Source organism: Octopus bimaculoides, unplaced genomic scaffold (assembly GCF_046866305.1).
Source record: "Octopus bimaculoides isolate indiv1 unplaced genomic scaffold, ASM4686630v1 contig153, whole genome shotgun sequence".
Taxonomy (NCBI): Eukaryota; Metazoa; Mollusca; class Cephalopoda; order Octopoda; family Octopodidae; genus Octopus; species Octopus bimaculoides.
The window spans coordinates 19,633-41,376 of NW_028315403.1; the positions used below are offsets into that span (position 1 = coordinate 19,633).

Consider the following 21,744-nt stretch of genomic DNA (forward strand, 5'->3'; position numbering starts at 1 on the left):
CTTGCAACAGATGGCATTTGGCAGCAGAAAGGGAACCTGACCACAGAAACCTCAACCCCAGCATACTCGTCTAACCCTTACAGCATCGTAAGGTAGAAGTCCATAAACAATAGTAAATATGCGTGTGTGGGAGGGGTTGTGAGCGTTCGTATGTGTGTGTGTTTGTAATATCTAAGAAATAAACCTTCTTGTTTCTCCTCATCCTCATCATTGAACATCTACTTTCTATGCTAGAATGGGTTGGATTGTTTGATAGGATCCGACAAGCAAGACGACTGTGCCAAACTCTACTCTCTGCTCTGGTATGATTTCTATGACTGGATGCCCTTATTTCCAATGATATTCTACATACAACGTACATGGATTTTCGGCATGTTGTTGATAAAATTCGAGAGAGACCAGTTTCTAATGCCTAGAAGCACACTCTCTGGTCGTTGATTGTATAAGTTCCATTCCTTTGTTCATGTTTTGACTATGTTCACCAAAAATATTTTTCACGATATAATTGAGAAGACTGCAGATTGGTGGGAAATATACGCAAACAACTGGTGAGTGCGTTTATAGCCAATATTTATTCTGACTCCTCACAAATGTAACAATATCGGTGCCAAAACAGTGTCAGATTAAACGTCTTGCAACATAAAACTATTTATATTCAAAATATAACAGATGTAAGTTAATCTCAAGAATGTAAATACAGATGAAACAATGGAAAATATAGTGTGGGAAAGCTGTTATCAACAACTGTTGTATTTATTTTCATCTATGAATTCATCTAGCCTTATTGGTGGATGAATTTTTTTTGGTTTCATATATATTGAATTTTGACAGTAAACCATATTACTTCCTGCTGTAAGAGGCAAGTAAAAAAGAATACCAGAATTAAGAAAGAACCGGCAGGGAATAATGAGCAACGACCTATTACAACGTCACACATAAAATTTATTAGCTTCAGTATTCTAAACATAAAGGAATTTAAAAGGAGTTACGTACCTTACATGTTTCCGATAGAAGTTACACATGTGCATTGAATGTCCTTCCTCTTAACGTTGATGCACGAATTTCTCTTAATACATTTAAAATACATACATTGCATTTCTCAACAACCACACACACACACACATATATATATATATATATATATATATATATATATATATATATATATATATATATATAAAACAACACTATCTTTTATGAAACATTTCCGTAAGTATTAAACAGTGAAAATATTCAATGTTTTACCGTTTTTAATTCTGTAGACTTTCAGTTTTTGGCGACTCAGTTCTTTGTGTCTTTTCTCTGTTTTATGAATGAGAGATGTCCTTTATTTGTGTGGGATTTGGCTGCTATTTCTGTCTATGAAACATTAAATGTCTATGATTTGCTCGAGATCTGGCTACTATTTCTAGCTAGGAAAGCTAATTTGTGCATTCTCCATCGTTGCCTGGTTAATTTGTTGGCTTAACTACAGATTCTGCTAAATCTACCCCCCACCTGCCCGATTTTAGATCATAACTTTCAGAAAAATGGATATTTTTTAATGAAATTTCCTACAAATATGTGTCATATCATGTAGATTCCGAATATATATATTTTTTGAGGGGGGAGGTATTTTGGAAAATTTACCGGAGTCCACTCCAATTCGCCTCAATTTTCAAGAAAATGGATATTTTTTTTACTGAGATTCTCTACAAGTATACCTCGGACTATGTAGATTCCAAGGACATAGGAATTTTGGGGGTTAATTTTGAGAACTGTTTCCCAATCGGGGGTGTTTCGGAACAAGTCGTCCATACTTGCTTCATTTTCTCCGTTTTGATGCGTTTGTGCATCCGTAGATTTCTACTGAAGCAACAAACAGGCGATGAAGGCAAATTAAGCCCTCACCAGAAAACACGTTATGCTAAAAATAACAGCTAAAGGTCTGGCACGCAGAAATATGCTATTAAGACGACTTACGTGGTGAAAAGTGGCATCTTAATGTTGAATGCAAATATCTACGTGTTCCTGCAAATATCATTGTTTCCATCTTATATAAAATACAGTTTTCATGTTATATTAAAAATATTTACGTTTCTGTATTCGATAGTTATAATTACATACAGTGTTTACATGAGATTTCGTGATGTCACTGTTTTCAACTCCAGGTTTCTATTTCAGTATGCTTTCATTTTTTTTTAAGGGGCAATTTACTTTCACTATTTTGTGAGAGAAAACTGCATGTTAACCCAATTCTTTTCCCCACTTTCATTTGTAAATGAAAGGACTTTTTTTTTTCAGACTTTATCGAACACAAAGAAAAAAATAATTGAATCTAGAAACAATAGTGGAACTATATTTACTCTGTAATTATGATTACAGGATAAAAAGAAAATCATAAACACAGGGTAAATAGGGTTCCACTGTTAGTCTTTAAATTCATTAATTTCTTTTGTTTGTGTTGAATGGAGAAATTTTAAAGAAAGGAAAATTACATATTTCATTTTGTGTTGCGAAGTAAAAGAGGGGAAAAGAATTGCAATGGTGATCGCTGTTGTAAGGGCCAGGAGTTAGGAGCAACTTTCCTAAATTGGGGATTTTCACCAATTTCATGGACTTCTTTTTTTTTTTCGTTTAAAAAGAGTCTATCAGAAAAAGAATTTGACTCATGCAAGCATACAAATTTGGACAATAAAATGATGATGATGTGCAAAACGAGGACCTGCCAAGAAAAACCAATTTCCCATTCTTTCGTGGATCAGACAGACGTTTTTCTGCCAGATGGCCTTCTTATTATCGACCCTCACTACTTTGCAAGCAAGGTAATATGTCCCCATGTCTGCACATATTTTCATGTTGATGTGCATTGACATGTATTAAGTGATATGAAGACACACACACACACACACAGAGGACAACCTTCTTTCAGTTTCTGTCTATCAAATCCACTCAGATGGTTTTAGATGCACTGGTGCTACTAAAGAAGACACTTGCTCAAGGTGCTGCTCTGTGAGACTGAACTTGAAATCACATGGATGGAAATCAGTTGTTAAACATTTTCTTTTTGTTTTTCTAATTCAGTTGGCTTTTTGTTATTCGTCAATGTTTATTCTTGTTTTGATCAATCATAAAAAAATTAGGTTCTGCGACTATCCATATGATTGTATGACCTGCTGGAAATAACAGTACATCTCCCTTAAATTTCCCCTTCCAGTCAGGAATATTGAAGACTCTATTGGATGGTGTAGTAATAGATATAAAACGTTATAGAAATAGACAGGATGTTCATAGATGGAATGTCTTTAATCACATATCTGTTCAGTCAGAACTGACCTGGATGTAAGCAACAATGTCAAGTTATATTTCTGAAGAAAGACTAATATTAGTGTCCAATATTCAATGTGAAGGTGTCAGTGTAGGTTAGAAATATGTAAGCTTCACACAAGATTCTATGATGTCGGCTTTTATGAATTCAAATGGTAACGCCATTGTCATCTGGAAGGGGTTGCATGGTTTGGCCCGAGCTGACAAGCTGCAGCACTCTCCAGTCTGGTTTGTGATGGTTTCTACAGCTAGATACCTTTCCTAGTGCCAACCACTTCACAGTACACAGGGTGCCTTTCTGTGGCACTGCAGGATAATTTCATGTGCCACCACACTGTTGCTTTAACATGGTGGCACTGCACATCTGTTTTTATGAGAAATGGTCACAAGTGCTGTTGGCCACCATTGGGATGAGTCTGAATACTTGTGCTGTGGTTTATGGGCCTTCTAGAGTGTGGTACCAGGCATCGTGGTCTTTATCATATCACCTGAAAGGTTCAGCATCCTGAGTTTGCTCATCAGCACTTCATCCCATGTCTTCTTGGGTATCCCACTTCCACTTCTTCCATCTACTTTGAGAGATTGGCACTTCTTTATGGAACAGTTGGCATCCAGCTCCATTTTTAAGGTAAATGTTTATTTCTACAGTTTATCTCAATAGAAATGAATCTGTATTTTTTAAGTAACCTCTACATTTTACACTGTTGTTTGTCTATAATTTCAGAACATCAGATGACAGAAGAAGCATCCTCAAGAGCCACCATATTTTAAAGACTAAAGGAAAATATTCTACAAAACAGATGCATAGCATTGTTTCTACAATCTGTGGAAGAATTGCTGTGAAACATTTGCTCTGAAATAATATTATTAGCAAAATTTCTGAACATTGCTGACTGGAGTGTCGAGTAGAGGAGCTTGTGTGTTACTTAAAGTTGGATAAATCTATAGAAGTGTTGCAGAAATATAACAGTAGAAGTGTATGTAAGGAATATCGTATAAAAACAAAAGCAAGAGAAATATATTGACTAGGATTTGAGAGGAAAAGTAATAGAAAATAGCGAGAAAATTATAGAAGTGATTTGCAGTAAACATATAATTAAAAGAGATAATATCATATGACTGTGATATCTGTAGAAAGTCCTCCTCTTGGAAAAGTAACTTAATCATGCACAAACATATTTATATAGGAGAGAATCTATATCATTGTGATATCTGTAATAAATCATTCTCTAAGGAGAGTAACTTATCTAGACACAAACATATTCATACAGGACAGAAACCATATTATTGTGATATCTGTGGTAAATCATTCTCTCGGAGTAGTGATGTTGCTGTGCACAAACGTACTCATACAGGAGAGAGATCATATTGCGATATCTGTGGTAAATCATTCTCTCAAAGAGGTAACTTATCTATACACAAACGTATTCATACTGGTGAGACACCGTATCATTGCGATATCTGTGGTAAATCATTCTCTAGCAGTAGTCACTTATCTAAACACAAACATACTCACACAGGAGAGAGATCATATCATTGTGATATCTGTGGTAAATCATTCTCTCAAAATATTCACTTAACTGGACACAAACGTATACATACAGGAGAGAAACCATATCATTGTGACATCTGTGGTAAATCATTCTCTCAAAGTTATACCCTAACTATACACAAACGTACTCATACAGGAGAGAAACCGTATTATTGTGATACCTGTGGTAAATCATTCTCTGAAAGTACTACCTTAACAAAACATATACGTATTCACACAGGAGAGAAACCATATCATTGTGATACCTGTGGTAAATCATTCTCTCAAAATGCTACCTTAACCAAACACAAACATATTCATACAGGAGAGAAAGGAAAAGAGCAGTTTCTATAGTTTCTTGTTTGCTGTATTTGTTTAACCCTTTCGTTACTAACCCGGCCGTAGCTGGCCGAGAGTACCCATTGCTATTTAAATGTAAATTTGAACCCAAATCTCGTTAGTACATTCCTTAAAACACCTGATTTCACTTTGCAAACAGTTGAGTTATTGTATCCGACATTGTTTGGCGTGATATTTGAACTCAGTGAATTTTGGAAGATTTTTTTTTCCACATTTTTGGCGGCTTTAATTTTTTCAGCTTTGCAGATGGAGAGCAGTTTCATTCTATCAAGCAGTGATTCCGAATTTGAAGGCTTTTCAACAGAAGACGTGGAGATATCGAAGACAAGAATGAATGAACGACAAAAGCATGTGGTGAACGATAATGAATCGGATATTTCTGTATCTGAAACTGAAAGCAGCGACAGCGAGGATGATTTTCACCAGAATGGAGTAAAGATTTAAAGAATATTTTTATTAACAATTTTTCTGAGGAGATAGGGTCTAGGAAGCGAAACCTTTAGATTTCTTTTTCTTATTTTTTCCAGCATGCTTGTTTGAAAGGATTACTGCGGAAACAAACTGTTATGCAGAATGTAAACAAGCCAGAAAAAAAAATAGCATGTGAGAGACACTAGCAGTACTCTCAGTACGTGGAGAACCAAGCTTTGATCCCTTATTTAAAAATAAAACCCCTCATCGACTGCCTTCAAAATGCATATAAAATATTTTACAAGCCTGAGAGATACTTATCCATTGATGAGGGCATGGTGGGGTATAAAGGAAGAGTATGCTTCCGACAGTATATGCCAGGAAAGCCACAAAATGGGGGCTCAAAGTTTGGAAAATTTGTGAGGCAAATACTGGGTACTGCTGTCGATTTAGCTTTTATACAGGGAAAAGAGACAATAATGTTAGTCAGCATGGTCTAGGGTACGATGTGGTCTGGAATTTATCACGTCCATACCATAACCAGGGCAGTCAAACTAAAGCGTTTGACCCGGTGACAAAAATTTAAAAAATATTAGTCTGATAGGTGTAAAACAACTCGCTGGGAACGAATATGAAGAAAAAAATGCGCACTCGCGAACGAGGTGGGTGGGGAAAGGGCTCGGAACATTCACATGGTGAATGTTCCAAGACACCTCACCGGAGCCAAGAAACAAAAGAAAAATAGTGTAATAGATGTAAAACAACTTGCTCTGAAAGAATATCAAGAACACACACACACACATATATATAACATTCGTCTAAATTTATGATTATTTTAGAATTTAATTGAAACTCATGAGGGGTGTATTTTGGTCAGAAATATAGTAATGAAAGGGTTAATACTCCTCTGTTTTATGCAATGGAAATTACAACTAAAGTATTTACAAAAATGATTTGTTTTTTGTTGTGCTTTTTCTAATATTCACCTGTCACTCCTTCCTAGACCACTCGTGCATTTACAAGTTATGACTGTTTCATACACAGGAATATTGTAAGTTGTCAAATATTTACATAAACAATGACCCCGAGTACAAAACAGAAGAGACCACTAAAGAAGAACATGAGGCATAAGTATAGTTTAGTGCCCCACACTAGACTGATCCCTTGTTACTTTCTAAATAATGTTTTTTCTTAATTAAACTTTGCAGAAATAAGTTCTCAAATGTCCAAATTATGATTATTTTCATAAAATTGAAAATAAACACCCTGTTTTTATCAACCTTAACTTCAGAACAGGGCAAAAGTTTCCAGCCCTCTTGATCAACTATATATCTGGTGACCCACAAGCTACACTGGTTACATTCTCACTGGAAAACAGGATAGGCAGATCCTTGTGAATGTACAGTGATTCTCTTGTAAAGAATGAACTTGACAACATAGGTTGGCAGTTAATGATTTGAGACTGAGAGCTTGAAGGTCTGAGAGATTTCCTAGAAACTTAGAGATCCCTAAAACAGTTGGAGATGTGATGTAATAATTAAAGCCTTTGATGAAAAGGTGGAAATAACGGACAACTGGAAGTTCCTATGAGACAGCCCATGTAGAGCTGCAGAACAAATCTGTTACTGGTGCAAAATGTCAGCCAGGTGAAGTGTAATGTAAATGTGGAACAGGGAAGTATAGAGCACTATGAAAGAATGGGGATGGCTTATAGCTTGAAGAAAAGCTTAGAGACAGGTCTATTTAGCAAAAGGAAAAGACACACACACACAAAAAAAATATGTATGCCAATATATTCTACAGCTTCAGGATCAAAAATATGGAGAACTCTGTTTTGCAGGATAGTGTAGCAGAGGAAATTGAGTGCAGAAGGATAATATCATGGTTGCATTCTGTGACTGAAAATAAAGAGGCATGTAAGTGCAAATATGAAAAGCTACTCAATATGGAGCATGAATACGAGAAAGCCTTTGTAATGTGAACATATGAGAGGGTTCAATACTCAGATGGCTTCCAGTCCTTCATGTTAGATTAATTTTATTCAATTCTCCAACACCATTGACTCTTCACCAATACATAAAGCTTTTCCTGAGTGCAGATGACATAAAAAAAATATCTTGAAATTTAATCTGAACACCCTGTGTACCAATGTTTATAGTTACAAAGTTGCAGACTCTGATCTTGTAATGTGTAAAATGTTTGTTTCTTAAGGCCATCATAGCAATGTGTGTCTTATATGAAGTATTTCTAGAAGCTAACTCTTGTTTGTCCCTTTATCTTTCAGTATATTGCTATCGATATTACACACAATTTATATTCATCATCATCATCATTTACAGTCTATGTTCCATGCTGGTATGGGATGGGCGGTTTGATGAGGACCCAATGAGTCAAAAACTGCATTTCCTAATGCTAACCCTTTTACACACTGTACTGTGTGCTTTTCTCGTGTCACTGGCACAATGTGGCTCACAAGTGAACAAACCCAGGGAGGAAAGATGTGGCCATTATAAGATAGGTCGGGATAAGACTATGAGAGAAGGGTTTGGAGTAGAGCAGGTGGTTGTGGAAGAAATACATTTAAGAGAAAAAGTGAGACTGAACTAGAGGTAAGTCAGAGGAGATTAGGCATCGAGGTGGCATGGCACTGGAGGCTGCAGGAGCTGTAGCTGATGGGTCGTGATGGTCAGACTGTGTGCGCGGGAGGCTAGGGTGGCAGCATCTGTAATGATTGAGGGAGGAGGGTACAGATGTTGAGGAGGCTACAGGGATACTAGAAATGTGGTGATGATAATTTTGACAGTGGGAAGCACAAACACACACACATATATAATGGGGTTATATCAAAGATGTATATATGTGTGTGTTTATAGACCTCAAAGAAATTCTATAAAATCTTTCATATTTAAGGAATAAACTTTGGATTACTTTGGAGGATGTGTATGTAATTGCAATTTATTGAACCTTAGAGTGTTGATATCATAAATGTTATAAAGAATGTCATATGGAGAAACGTCTGTGTATGCCACACACAAACGAAATAAATTGAAAATCGCAAAGAAATTATTATAAAAACCACGGAGCTAAGTCATCTGAAGGTGGTGCTCCGGCATGGCTGCAGTCAAATGAATGTAACAAGTAAATGAATATAGATGTAAAATATAATGCTGGAAAACTGTTATCAACAACTATCGTATTCGTTTTCGTATATGAATAAATCTAAACTCACTGACTTTTGATTTTCTATTTCATATAGAAGGAATTTCCACAGCAAACCATGTTACTCTATGCTTTAAGAGGCGGGGAAGAGGTTGGCGTCAAGGAAAGTTAACAAACTGTAAACAACACTTTAAAAACCCGGAGCCACAATGAATGGATCAATTGTTTCTGTGGTGAAAAGCCACAAATCAACAGCATTACATAAAGGGAGATAATTAGGTTTTGCTGCAGGAGAGGAAATACGCATGCGCATTGAAAGTACTTCCTAATTGATGTTGACATCCGGTTAAATGTCTTTTGCATGAATTTCTCTTGATCAGCTGATAAAACATTTATTTATTCTCATAACGTATCTCGACTACCACACACACACACACACACATATATAACAACACTATCTTTTATGAACCATTTCCGTAAGTATTAAACAATGAAACTATTCAATGTGTTTTAATTCTGTGGACTTTCGGTTTTTGACACCTCAATTCTTTGTGTCTTTTCTATAGTTTATGAATGAGAGATGTCCTTGATTTGGCTACTATATCTAGATATGAAAGAAAAATGTCTGTAATTAGTGCGAGATTTGACTGCTATTTCTAGGTATGGAAGCTACCTTCTGCTCTCTGCGTCGTTGCCTGATTAGTTTGTTGTGTATTTTAGTCCTGATGATTTCTGAGCATTTAGAATGCTTTTTATGCTTTGATGCTGTTGATACATTTCCATCTTCAGTCTCTAAGTCTTTACAAACTTTGTGAACGAAAGATCTGGCAACTTGTAAAAGTCGAGATATTTCTAAATCGCTATGCTCAGCCTTTATAACCCCAATAACAGCATGCCTCTTCATTTGTTGAGTAAGCTGAGGGTCTGCCATTATTATTGGGTCGGTGCATAACTATTGCAGCTTTTTTCAGCAAATTTTTATTCAACAAAAACAATAACAACATTTAACTAAAACATTCTGGAGAAACACTAATGTTAGTGCTCATCATTCTGTAGTTTTATTTTAAATCTTGCACAATGTGAAGATGTCCGTGTAGTTTACAAATATTTAAGCTTCACACAAGATTCTATGATGTCAATTTTAATAAATTAAAATGTTAAGTTGGTCGTCTTTAAATGTCTGTTGTCCTTGCTGGCATGGGTTTGCAGGGGTGGCAAGCTGGGGAGCTGCAGCAAACTCGAGTATGACTTCTTATGGTTTCTACTGCTCCATGCCTTTCCTAGTACCATCTACTTCACAGTGCACAAGGTGCTTTTATGTGCCATCACAGAGTTGCTTTAACATGGCACTGCACATCTGCTTTTCTGAAGAAGGATCACAAGTGCTTTTGGCCACCAGAGGGATGAATCACAATACTTCTGCTGTTGAGTATGTGTCTTAAGTACAGCGAGATGCCAAGCATCTTGGGGTTTACCATATCACATTTCAGGTGATGTGGTAAATACCGAGATGCCTGGTTCAACGTCCTGAATTTACTCATCAGCACTTCTTCCACTTGTGAGAGATCAGCACTTCTTTATGGAACCATTGACATCCAGCTCAGTTGTTAAGGTAAATGTTTATTTCTACAGTTTATCTCAATAGAAATGAATCTGTATTTTTAAAGTAGCCTCTACATTTTACACATCATCATCATCATCATCATCGTTTAACGTCCGCTTTCCATGCTAGCATGGGTTGGACGATTTGACTGAGGACTGGTGAAACCGGATGGCAACACCAGGCTCCAGTCTGATTTGGCAGAGTTTCTACAGCTGGATGCCCTTCCTAACGCCAACCACTCAGAGAGTGTAGTGGGTGCTTTTACGTGTCACCCGCACGAAAACGGCCACGCTCGAAATGGTGTCTTTTATGTGCCACCCGCACAAGCCAGTCCAGGGGCACTGGCAACGATCTCGCTCGAAAATCCTACAGGAGCCAGTCAGGCGGTACTGGCAACGGCCACGCTCAAAATGGTGCATCTCATGTGCCAACCGCACAAGAACCAGTCCAGGGGCACTGGCAACGATCTTACTTGGCTTGCCGGGTCTTCTCACGCACAGCCCATTTCCAAAGGTCTCGGTCCGTAGTCATCGCCTCGGTGAGGCCCAATGTACGAAGGTCTTGCCTCACCACCTCAGCCCAGGTCTTCCTGGGCCTACCTCTTCCACGGGTTCCCTCAACTGTTAGGGTGTGGCACTTTTTCACGCAGCTATCCTCCTCCATTCTCACCACATGTCCATACCAGCGCAATCGTCTCTCTTGCACGCCACAACTGATGCTTCTAATGTTCAGCTTTTCTCTCAAGATACTTACACTCTGACGGGTATTCACATTGACATTACACATCCAACGGAGCATACTGGCTTCATTCCTTGCGAGCTTACGTATGTCCTCAGCAGTTACAGCCCATGTTTCACTGCCATGTAGCATGGTTGTTCGTACGCATGCGTCATACAGTCTGCCTTTTACTCTGAGTGAGAGTCCCTTTGTCGCCAGCAGAGGTAAGAGCTCTCTAAACTTGGCCCAGGCTATTCTTATTCTAGCAGCTACACTTTCAGCGCACCCACCCCCACTACTAACTTGGTCGCCCAGATAGCGGAAGCTATCGACTACCTCTAGTTTTTCACCCTGGAATGAGATAGAAGTTGTTTCCTGTTTGTTTGCAGTCTTTATTGCACCTGAACATCTGCCACAAACAAAAACTAACTTGCTAGTTAACCTGCCTTTGATGTTGCTGCACCTCTTATGTGTCCATAGCTTGCACCGGGTACATCTTATAGAGTTACTACCTACTCCTTTTCTACATACTGAGCAGGGCCATCTACCTGAAGGGGTTTGTGTTTTATCTACCTTCCTACTTATTAGGATTTTGGTTTTAGCTAGGTTGACTCTAAGGCCCTTCAATTCTAGACCTTGCTTCCACACCTGAAACTTCTCCTCTAGTTCTGATAGTGACTCCGCAATTAGGGCAAGGTCATCAGCATAGAGGAGCTCCCAGGGGCAACCTGTCTTGAACTCCTCTGTGATTGCCTGGAGGACTATGGTAAATAATAGGGGGCTGAGGACGGAACCTTGGTGGACCCCTACCTCTACCCGGAATTCATTGCTGTACTCATTTCCAACCCTCACCTTACTGGCAGCATCTCTGTACATGGCTCGCACAGCTCTCACTAACCATTCTTCTATCCCAAGTTTCCTCATTGACCACCAGATAAGGGATCGGGGGACCCTGTCAAAGGCTTTCTCCATGTCAACGAAAGCCAGGTACAGAGGTTTATCCTTAGCTAGGTATTTCTCTTGCAACTGTCTCACTAGAAATAAGGCATCAGTAGTGCTTTTACCTGGCACGAACCCAAAGTGCATCTCATCTAAATTGATTCGCTCCCTAATTAGTTGGGCTATGACCCTCTCTGTAACTTTCATAACCTGATCTAACAGCTTGATGCCTCTGTAATTATTTGTATCTAAAGCGTCCCCTTTACCTTTGTAGCAGTTGACTATGATGCTGCTACACCAGTCATAGGGTATGACTCCTTCGTGTATCACCTGGTTCGTAATACGGGTGACTAGGCTATAGCCAACACTGCCAGATATTTTGAGCATCTCTGCAGTGATTCCTGATGGGCCGGGGGCTTTCCCAGTCTTCATACTCTTAATTGCTTTATCTACCCTGGTACTATCAACTCGGATAGCTGGTCCCTCTATTGGGTCGACATAAGGCAGGCTCTCTTTCTCCCATTCATTCTCTTTATTAAGCAATCTATCGTAGTGGCATCTCCAGACCTCTTTCTTTGCATCCTCATTTAATGCAAGCGTACCATCATCCATGCGAACACATTTCTCTCCTACAACATCACTATTCTCTCTCCTACACTGTCTTGCAACACGAAATACCTCGAGTCTTTGGTCCTCACGGCGCAGAACATTGGCAAATCTTTCCTTATCTGCTTCCCCTCTGGCTAAATAAACCTGTCGCCTAGCCTCCCTTCTGGCACATTGGTACAATTCCCTGCTACCACCGTTCTTCCAGTCCTTCCAAGCCTGTTTCTTTTGTCTAATAGCCCTGTCTACCTCCTTGTTCCACCACCACGTTACTCTGGGTTGGGAGGGGACCTTACACCACCCACAAATCTGGTCGGTGGCTTTCAACAGGTTGTCCCGCAGAAATCTCCAATTGTCTTCCACGTTGTATGATGCTATATCCCCTTCTATTTCGTTAAATGCTTCAAGTAACTTGTCTCTAAGTCTCTGTCCATTTGCAGGGTCTTTAAGCTTCCACACCCTTCTTCTCCAAGCCTGTCTAATTCTGGGCACCCATTTTGCCTTGATCCCAAAGTCGCTAACTACTAATCTATGTTGTGGGGTACATTCTTCGCCAGGGTAGGTTTTGGCATTTATAAGCCGCCCTCTTTCCCTATTTCTGGCGAGGATGTAGTCGATTTGGCTAGAGTGTCTGCCGGAGCGGTAGGTGACTAGGTGACTGGCAGGTTTCCTGAAGTTGGTATTGCAGACCATAAGATTGGTTGCATCACAGAACTCCAGCAGTCTGGTTCCCTCCTCGTTGCGGGAACCGAAGCCATAGCCTCCATGTATGCCATGGAAGCCCCCAGCACGACGTCCGACATGACCGTTGAAGTCTCCAGCCACAAAGAGAAGGTCCCTGTCACTCGTCGACGAGGTAGTTTGCAAGAGGGTGTCATAGAATTGGTCTTTCAGACCATCTGGTAGCCCAGGTTGAGGTGCATAGGCTGAGATGACAGTAGCTAATCTATGATGAAGCACTAGTCTGATCTTAAGTACTCTGTCACTTACTCTAACGACCTCGATTACCTTATCCACCCATTTCTCCGCTAGAAGTATTCCTACGCCCCCGACCCCGTCAGTGTTCCCTGCCCAGAAAATCTTGTACCTGTGTTCTTTGCCTGTGAGGAACCTCGCAGAACCTCCTCTCCATCTTACTTCCTGGATGCAGCACATATCTACGCGTCTCCGTTCAAGCATCTCAACAATTTCACCAGATCTACCTTTCAGCGTGCCGACGTTGAGAGTGCCAATCCTAACAGTATGGGTGTTGGGGGTGTGGGCCTGTAGCCTGGGAAGGGGAAAAGCAGTGTCGTGTACCTGAAAAGAAAACTTGCAATTGGAAGAATTCATAAGCAAAACAGTACCTACAACCTGCAAACATTTCTCAACCTTAATGCGCTACCCAAAGGTAGGGGAGAGGATGGCCAAGGCCACTAGATGGGTTCCGGGAGACAGCCGAGGTTGACAGGATGACAGAGGAATGAACTTCCGGTGGAGGGGGCGGGATGACAGAGGAATGAACTTCCGGTGGAGGGGGTGGTCTATATAACTTCAGAAGAAGAATATTCAATATCCAACATGTTTTAAAGACTAAAGGAAAATATTATACAAAACAGATGCATAACACTGTTTCTACAATCTGTGGAAGAATTGCTGTGAAACATTTGCTCTGAAATAACATTATAAGCCAAATTTCTGAACATTACTAACTGGAGTGTCAAGTAGAGAAGTTTGTGTGCTGATTAAAGTTGCATAAATTTATGTAAGTATTGCTAAACAAAGGTAACACTGGAAAGAAATGCAGCAGTAGAAGGAATAACATATAAAAACAAAAGCAAGAAAAATGTACTAATTTGAGAGGAAAAGTAATAAAAAAAGGAGTGAGAAAATTATAGAATTGATTTCCCCTGAACACCTGATAAAAGAGATGTGATCATATGACTGCCCCTCTCTTGAAAAAGTAACTGGATTATGCACAAACATAATCACAGAGAAGAGAAGCCGTATCATTGTGATATCTGTGATAAACCATTCTCTGAAAATTCTGTCTTAACAGAACATATGCATATTCATACTGGAGAGAAGCCATATCATTGTGATATCTGTGCTAAATCATTCTCTCAAAATTATAGGTTAATTGCACACAAAAGTAGTCATACACCAGAGAGCCCGTATAATTGTGATATCTGTGGTAGATCATTCTCTGAAAGTACTACCTTAACAAAACACAGACGTATTCATACAGCTGAAAGGCCATATCATTGTGATATTTGTGGTAGATCATTCGCTCAAAATAGTGACTTAACAAAACACATAGGTACTCATACGGGAGAGAAACCATATCATTGTGATATCTGTGGTAAGTCATTCTCGCAAAATAGTGACTTAACAAGACACAAATGTATTCATACAGGAGAGAAACCATATCATTGTGATATCTGGTAAATCATTCTTGCAAAATAGTGACTTAACAAGACACAAACGTATTGATACGGGAGAGAAACCATATCATTGTGATATCTGTGGTAAATCATTCGCTCAAAATTCTAGCATAACTACTCACAAACGTATTCATACAGGAGACAAGCCATATGACTGTGATATCTGTGGTAAATCATTTGCTGAAAACACTACCTTAACAAATCATGTATGTATTCATACAGGAGAGAAGCCTTATCACTGTGATATCTGTAATAAATCATTCTCTCAAAATAATCTCTTAACTATACACAAATATATTCATACAGGCGTGAAACTGTATTATTGTAATATCTGTGGTGAATCATTCTCTGGCAGTGGTCACTTATCTAGACACAAATATATTCACACAAGAGACACCTTATCACTGTGATACCTGTGGTAAATCATTCTCTGATAAAAGTAATTTAATAAAACACAAATATATTCATACAAGGAAGAAAGGAAAGGGGTAGTTTCTTGTTAGCCAGTTATTTAATATTCCTGTGTTTTATGCAATGGAAATTGTGACTTAAATATTTCCAAAAATTCTAGACTTTTTTCTTCTATTTTTGCAATATTCACCTCCCGCTCCTTTTTTGACCACTCGTGCAGTTTCCTTTCCATGATGTAAGGGGCTCGTATAGAGCTCCTTACATCATGGAAAAGAAAGAAATCTCCTCCTTCTGATAACCCAGCACATTCTTTCTTGAATATCACATCCTGTAATTTCAATACATGCATTGTTTAATGTGTTTTAAATGCTTCTCTCATTAAATATGTTATACAATAGTATGAGTTATGGCTTTTTCACACAGGAATATTGTAAAGTTGTCAAATATGTATATAAACAATGGCCCCAAATACAAAACAGAAGAGATCACAATGGAAAAAACATGAGGCATAAGTATAGTTTAGTGCCCCACACCAGACTGATTCCTCATTTTTTTTTTTTTTTAAATAATTGTTTCTTCAAATGAAACTTTTCAGAGATAAGTTTTCATAGGTTCAGATTAAGATTAGTTTCATAAAACTGAGAATAAACATTTTGGAGGACATTCTTATTCTCAATGCCACCCTGTTTTTGTCAACTCTAACTTCAGAACTCTGGGAAACCTACCAGCCATTTGATAAACTATGAATCTGGTGACCCACAAGCCAGAATGGCTACATTCTCACTACAAAACAGATACTTGTGAATGCAGTTCTTCCCTGGTAAAGAATGGACTTAACAACATAGGTTGGCAGTTAATGATTTGAGAGACTTAGAGATTGAAGGTCTGAGAGATTTCCTAGAAACTTAGTTATCGTTAAAATAGTTAGAGATGTGATGTACTAATTAGATGCTTCAATAAAAACCTTTGATGAAAAGAAGAGATAGAGGACAATTGGAAGTTCCTATGAGGCATCTCATGTAGAGCTGCAGAACAAATTTGTAGCTGGTACAAAATGATCGCCAGATATAGGATGACGTGATGGTTGAACAAGGAAGTATACAGAACGATGAAAGCAGAGACATTTTGAAGGGTTTGAAAGAATGGAGACAGCTTTTAGCCTGAAGAAAAGGTAGGAGACAGGTCTATTTAGCAAAGGGAAAAGACAAAAAAAAAGGGTATGCCGATATTCTAGAGCTTCACGACCAAAGGGAGCATATTGTTGCTCTCAAGCCAACAATCCCAAGGAGAGGAAATGTTGCTGCTATAAGGTAGGTGGGGATAAGACTGTGAGGGAAGGGCTTTGAGTAGAGCAGGTTGTTGTGGAGGAATTACATGGCTATTTACATTTAGGAGAAAAAGTCAGACTGAACAAGGAGTATGTCTGAGGAGATGCATGGAAATGGCACTTCAGACTGCAGAAGCTGTAGCTATAACGGGTAGTCATGGTCTGCTAGTATGGGTGAAAGGGAGGAGAGCAACATGTGTAAAAATTGAGAGAGAGGGGTACAAATGTTGAGGACGCTACAGGAATCCTAGAAACGTGGTGGGGACGATAATTTTGACAGCGGGAGCAAACACACGCACAAGCAAATATATATATATGTGTGTATATATATACGGGGTTACGTATAGTGAGGTGTACCTGTGTGCGTAGATCTCAAAGGAATTCCATAATAACCCTTTGTATTTAGGGAATAGAATTTGGATTACTTCAAAAGATGTGCATTTAACTGCAATTTATTTAACCTTGCAGTGTTGATATTAAAACTGTTATAAAGAATCTCAAATGAGCAAACATCTACATATGCCACACACACACACACACACAAAATAAATTCAAAATCCGGAAGAAATCATTTGTATTATAATTATCACAGAAGTAAGTTATCTCAAGGTTTACTCCAGCATGCCTACAGTCAAATGACTGAAACAAATAAAGGAATAAAGATGGGGCGATGTAAAATATAGTGCTGGAAAGTATCATCAACAACTCTTATATTTATTTTCATGTATGAATAAATCTTGACTCACTGAATGGTGATTGTTCTATTTCATATAGAAGGAATTTCCACAGTAAACTATGTTACACTATGCTTTAAGAGGTGGGGAAGAGGTTGGCGCCAAGAAAAGTTAACAAACATTAAACAATACTTTAAAAAACGAAGCCACAATGAATGGATTAATTGTTTCTGTGGTTAAATCTTACAAATCAACAGCATTATACTGTTATGTAAAAAGAGATAATTAGACTTTGCTGCTTAAAATATTTCAGGAGGAGATACACATGCGCATTGGACGTGCTTCCCACTAGATGTTGATATCCGGTTAAATGTCCTTTTCATTATTTAATACTTTTACTTGATCTGTCATAAAAACTGTAGTTCCTGTGATTCTCCATGTGATCACATGACTTACTACAAATATTAGCACATTTTGCTTACATGTCTCCTACGGGTCTTGAAGACCTTATTGGATGAAATAAATATGCAATGTTACAGAAATAGACAAGATGTTCATGGATGGAATGTCTATAATCGCATGTCTGCTCAGTCAAAACTGACCTGGATCTAAACAATGTCAAGTTATATTTCTGGAGAGAAACTAATGTTAGTGTCCGCCATTCTGTAGTTTTATGTGAAAACTGTTACACAAAGTTTATTGTCATCTTTTAATGTCTATTGTCCGTGCTGGACCTGTTAGACGATTTGAACCAAGCTGACAACTTGGGGAGCTGCAGCACACTCCAGTCTGATTTGTGATAGTTTCTACATCTTGATACCTTTCCTAGTGCCAACCACTTCACACTGCACAGGCACTTATATATTCCACCATACATTTCCTTTAATGTGGTGGCACTTTAATGTGGTGGCACTGCACATCTGCTTTTATGAAGAACGGTCACATTTCCTTTTCACTATCAGAGGGATGAGTTTGAATACTTCTGCTGTCGAGTATGAGTCTTCTAGAGTACAGTGTGGTGTTAGGCCTCGCAGTCATTATCACATCACCTGAAAGGTTCAGCATTCTGAGTTCCTTCATCAACACTTCCTCCTGTGTCTTCTTCAGTGCCCCACTTCCACTTGTTCCATCTACTTTGAGAGATCAACACTTCTTCATGGAACTGTTGGCATCCAGCACAGTTGTTAAAATAAATGTTTGTTTCTACAGTTTATCTCAATAGAAATGAATCTGTGTTTTTTAAGTAGCCTCTACATTTTACACTGTTCTTTCTCTATAATTTCAGAACATCAGATGACAGAAAAAGTATCCTCAATATCTACCACGTTTTAAAGACTAAACGAAAATATTATATAAAAGAGATGTATAACATTGTTTCTACAAATCAGTGGAAGAATTCCTGTGAAACATTTGCTCTGAAATATTGATATTAACCAAATTTTTGAACATCAATGACTGGAGTGTCAAGAGGAGGAGCCTATGCGCTGATTAAAGTTGAATAAATTTATAGAAGTGTTGCTAAACAAAGGTAACACTGGACAGAAATACAGTAATACAAGTGTATGTAAGGAATAAAATATAAAAACAAAAGTAAGAGAAATATATTAACTGGGATTTGAGAGGAAAAGTAATAGAAAAGAGTGAGAAAATTATAGAACTGATTTCCCCTGAACACATGATTAAAGAGATGAGATCATATGACTGATATCTGTAAAAAGTTTCTTGAAAAAGTAACCTACTAATGGATAAATACATTCATACAGGAGAGAAACCATATCACTGTGATATCTGTGGCAAATCATTCTATCAAAGTTGAGACTTTAATGTGCACAAAGGTACTCATACAGGAGAGAAGCCATATCACTGTGATATCTGTGGTAAATCATTCTCTCAAAGTTGTCAGGTTGATGTGCACAAACATACAGGAGAAAGATCTGTGGTAAATCCTTCTCTCTGTGGTCCCTTATCTAGATACAAATATATTCATACTGGAGAGAATACCTATTAGTGTGATATTTGTGGTAAATCATTCTCTCAAAATAGTGACTTCACAAGACACAAGCATATTCATACAGGGGAGAAAGGAAAAGGGTAGTTTCTTGTTTGTTATATTTGTTTAATATTGCTGTGTTTTATGCAGTGGAAATTATGAGTAAAGTATTTCCAAAACTTTTAGAAGTTTTGTTTTGTTTTTGCAATTTTCACCTCCTGTTCCTTCCTTGATCACTCTTGCATTTACTTTCCATGGTAAGAGAGCCTTTATACCAAGACATCTCATGCACGATGATATTTTGAATAAATGGTGCCATAATAAGTCGTGATGCGAAGCTGTCCCGTTTCTTTGCTTACACCAACAATGTGGTCACTACTGGAGCAAATGGAGCATGACCTTAATGGGTTTAGTCAAACTGATCAACCCCAGTATTATTTTTTAAGCCTAGTACTTATTCTGTTGGTCTCTTTTGCCAAACTACTAAGTTACAGGGATGTAAACACACTAACGCAGGTTGTCAAAGAGTGATAAGGAGCAATCACACTCACACACCCATGATGAGGGCACCTGGCCTAATGGTTAAGATATTGCACTTATGAGATGGTGGGTTTTGATTCATCAGACTCTGGCCATACCGGAGCACCACCTTAAGAAGTTTGTTCAAACTAATCAGCTCCACTATTTATTTTAACTTTGGTACTTATTCTATCGACCTCTTTTGTCAAATGCTAAGTTATGGGGTAAGTAAACAAACCAACACAGGTTGTCAAAGAGTGATTAGGGGCTATCATACACACACAATGAGGGTATGAAAGACACATCGACATACATCATCATCATCATCATCATCGTTTAACGTCCGCTTTCCATGCTAGCATGGGTTGGACGATTTGACTGAGGACTGGTGAAACCGGATGGCAACACCAGGCTCCAGTCTGATTTGGCAGAGTTTCTACAGCTGGATGCCCTTCCTAACGCCAACCACTCAGAGAGTGTAGTGGGTGCTTTTACGTGTCACCCGCACGAAAACGGCCACGCTCGAAATGGTGTCTTTTATGTGCCACCCGCACAAGCCAGTCCAGGGGCACTGGCAACGATCTCGCTCGAAAATCCTACAGGAGCCAGTCAGGCGGTACTGGCAACGGCCACGCTCAAAATGGTGCATCTCATGTGCCACCCGCACAAGAACCAGTCCAGGGGCACTGGCAACGATCTTACTTGGCTTGCCGGGTCTTCTCACGCACAGCCCATTTCCAAAGGTCTCGGTCCGTAGTCATCGCCTCGGTGAGGCCCAATGTACGAAGGTCTTGCCTCACCACCTCAGCCCAGGTCTTCCTGGGCCTACCTCTTCCACGGGTTCCCTCAACTGTTAGGGTGTGGCACTTTTTCACGCAGCTATCCTCCTCCATTCTCACCACATGTCCATACCAGCGCAATCGTCTCTCTTGCACGCCACAACTGATGCTTCTAATGTTCAGCTTTTCTCTCAAGATACTTACACTCTGACGGGTATTCACATTGACATTACACATCCAACGGAGCATACTGGCTTCATTCCTTGCGAGCTTACGTATGTCCTCAGCAGTTACAGCCCATGTTTCACTGCCATGTAGCATGGTTGTTCGTACGCATGCGTCATACAGTCTGCCTTTTACTCTGAGTGAGAGTCCCTTTGTCGCCAGCAGGGGTAAGAGCTCTCTAAACTTTGCCCAGGCTATTCTTATTCTAGCAGCTACACTTTCAGCGCACCCACCCCCACTACTAACTTGGTCGCCCAGATAGCGGAAGCTATCGACTACCTCTAGTTTTTCACCCTGGAATGAGATAGAAGTTGTTTCCTGTTTGTTTGCAGTCTTTATTGCACCTGAACATCTGCCACAAACAAAAACTAACTTGCTAGTTAACCTGCCTTTGATGTTGCTGCACCTCTTATGTGTCCATAGCTTGCACCGGGTACATCTTATAGAGTTACTACCTACTCCTTTTCTACATACTGAGCAGGGCCATCTACCTGAAGGGGTTTGTGTTTTATCTACCTTCCTACTTATTAGGATTTTGGTTTTAGCTAGGTTGACTCTAAGGCCCTTCAATTCTAGACCTTGCTTCCACACCTGAAACTTCTCCTCTAGTTCTGATAGTGACTCCGCAATTAGGGCAAGGTCATCAGCATAGAGGAGCTCCCAGGGGCAACCTGTCTTGAACTCCTCTGTGATTGCCTGGAGGACTATGGTAAATAATAGGGGGCTGAGGACGGAACCTTGGTGGACCCCTACCTCTACCCGGA

At 39.1% G+C, this 21,744-nt stretch overlaps 2 protein-coding genes across 4 annotated transcripts; both read left to right on the forward strand.

The window, feature by feature from the left end:
- Positions 1-1,156: 1,156 nt before the first annotated feature.
- Positions 1,157-19,642, forward strand: LOC106873635 (uncharacterized). 3 transcript variants are annotated; one of them, XM_089346783.1, is made up of 3 exons: positions 1,157-1,209; positions 4,031-10,379; positions 18,753-19,642. In XM_089346783.1, exon 2 carries the CDS (start codon positions 4,472-4,474, stop codon positions 5,189-5,191), a length of 720 nt encoding a protein of 239 aa, XP_089202909.1. In that variant the 5' UTR covers positions 1,157-1,209; positions 4,031-4,471; the 3' UTR covers positions 5,192-10,379; positions 18,753-19,642. The 3 variants fall into 3 exon arrangements, with proteins under 3 accessions (XP_089202909.1, XP_089202907.1, XP_089202908.1); XM_089346781.1 differs by having other exon boundaries at positions 4,031-9,243; XM_089346782.1 differs by lacking the exon at positions 1,157-1,209 and adding an exon at positions 1,227-3,934 and having other exon boundaries at positions 4,031-9,243.
- Positions 14,383-18,746, forward strand: LOC149129109 (uncharacterized). Its single transcript, XM_089346788.1, has one exon. The coding sequence runs from the start codon at positions 14,586-14,588 to the stop codon at positions 15,057-15,059; it is 474 nt and encodes a 157-aa protein (XP_089202914.1). The 5' UTR covers positions 14,383-14,585; the 3' UTR covers positions 15,060-18,746.
- Positions 19,643-21,744: the final 2,102 nt, after the last annotated feature.

Bases quoted from the DNA above. Each gene is read 5' to 3' on its own strand.
- LOC106873635 (XM_089346783.1), top strand. From the start codon at position 4,472: ATGCACAAACATATTTATATAGGAGAGAATCTATATCATTGTGATATC.
- LOC149129109 (XM_089346788.1), top strand. From the start codon at position 14,586: ATGCACAAACATAATCACAGAGAAGAGAAGCCGTATCATTGTGATATC.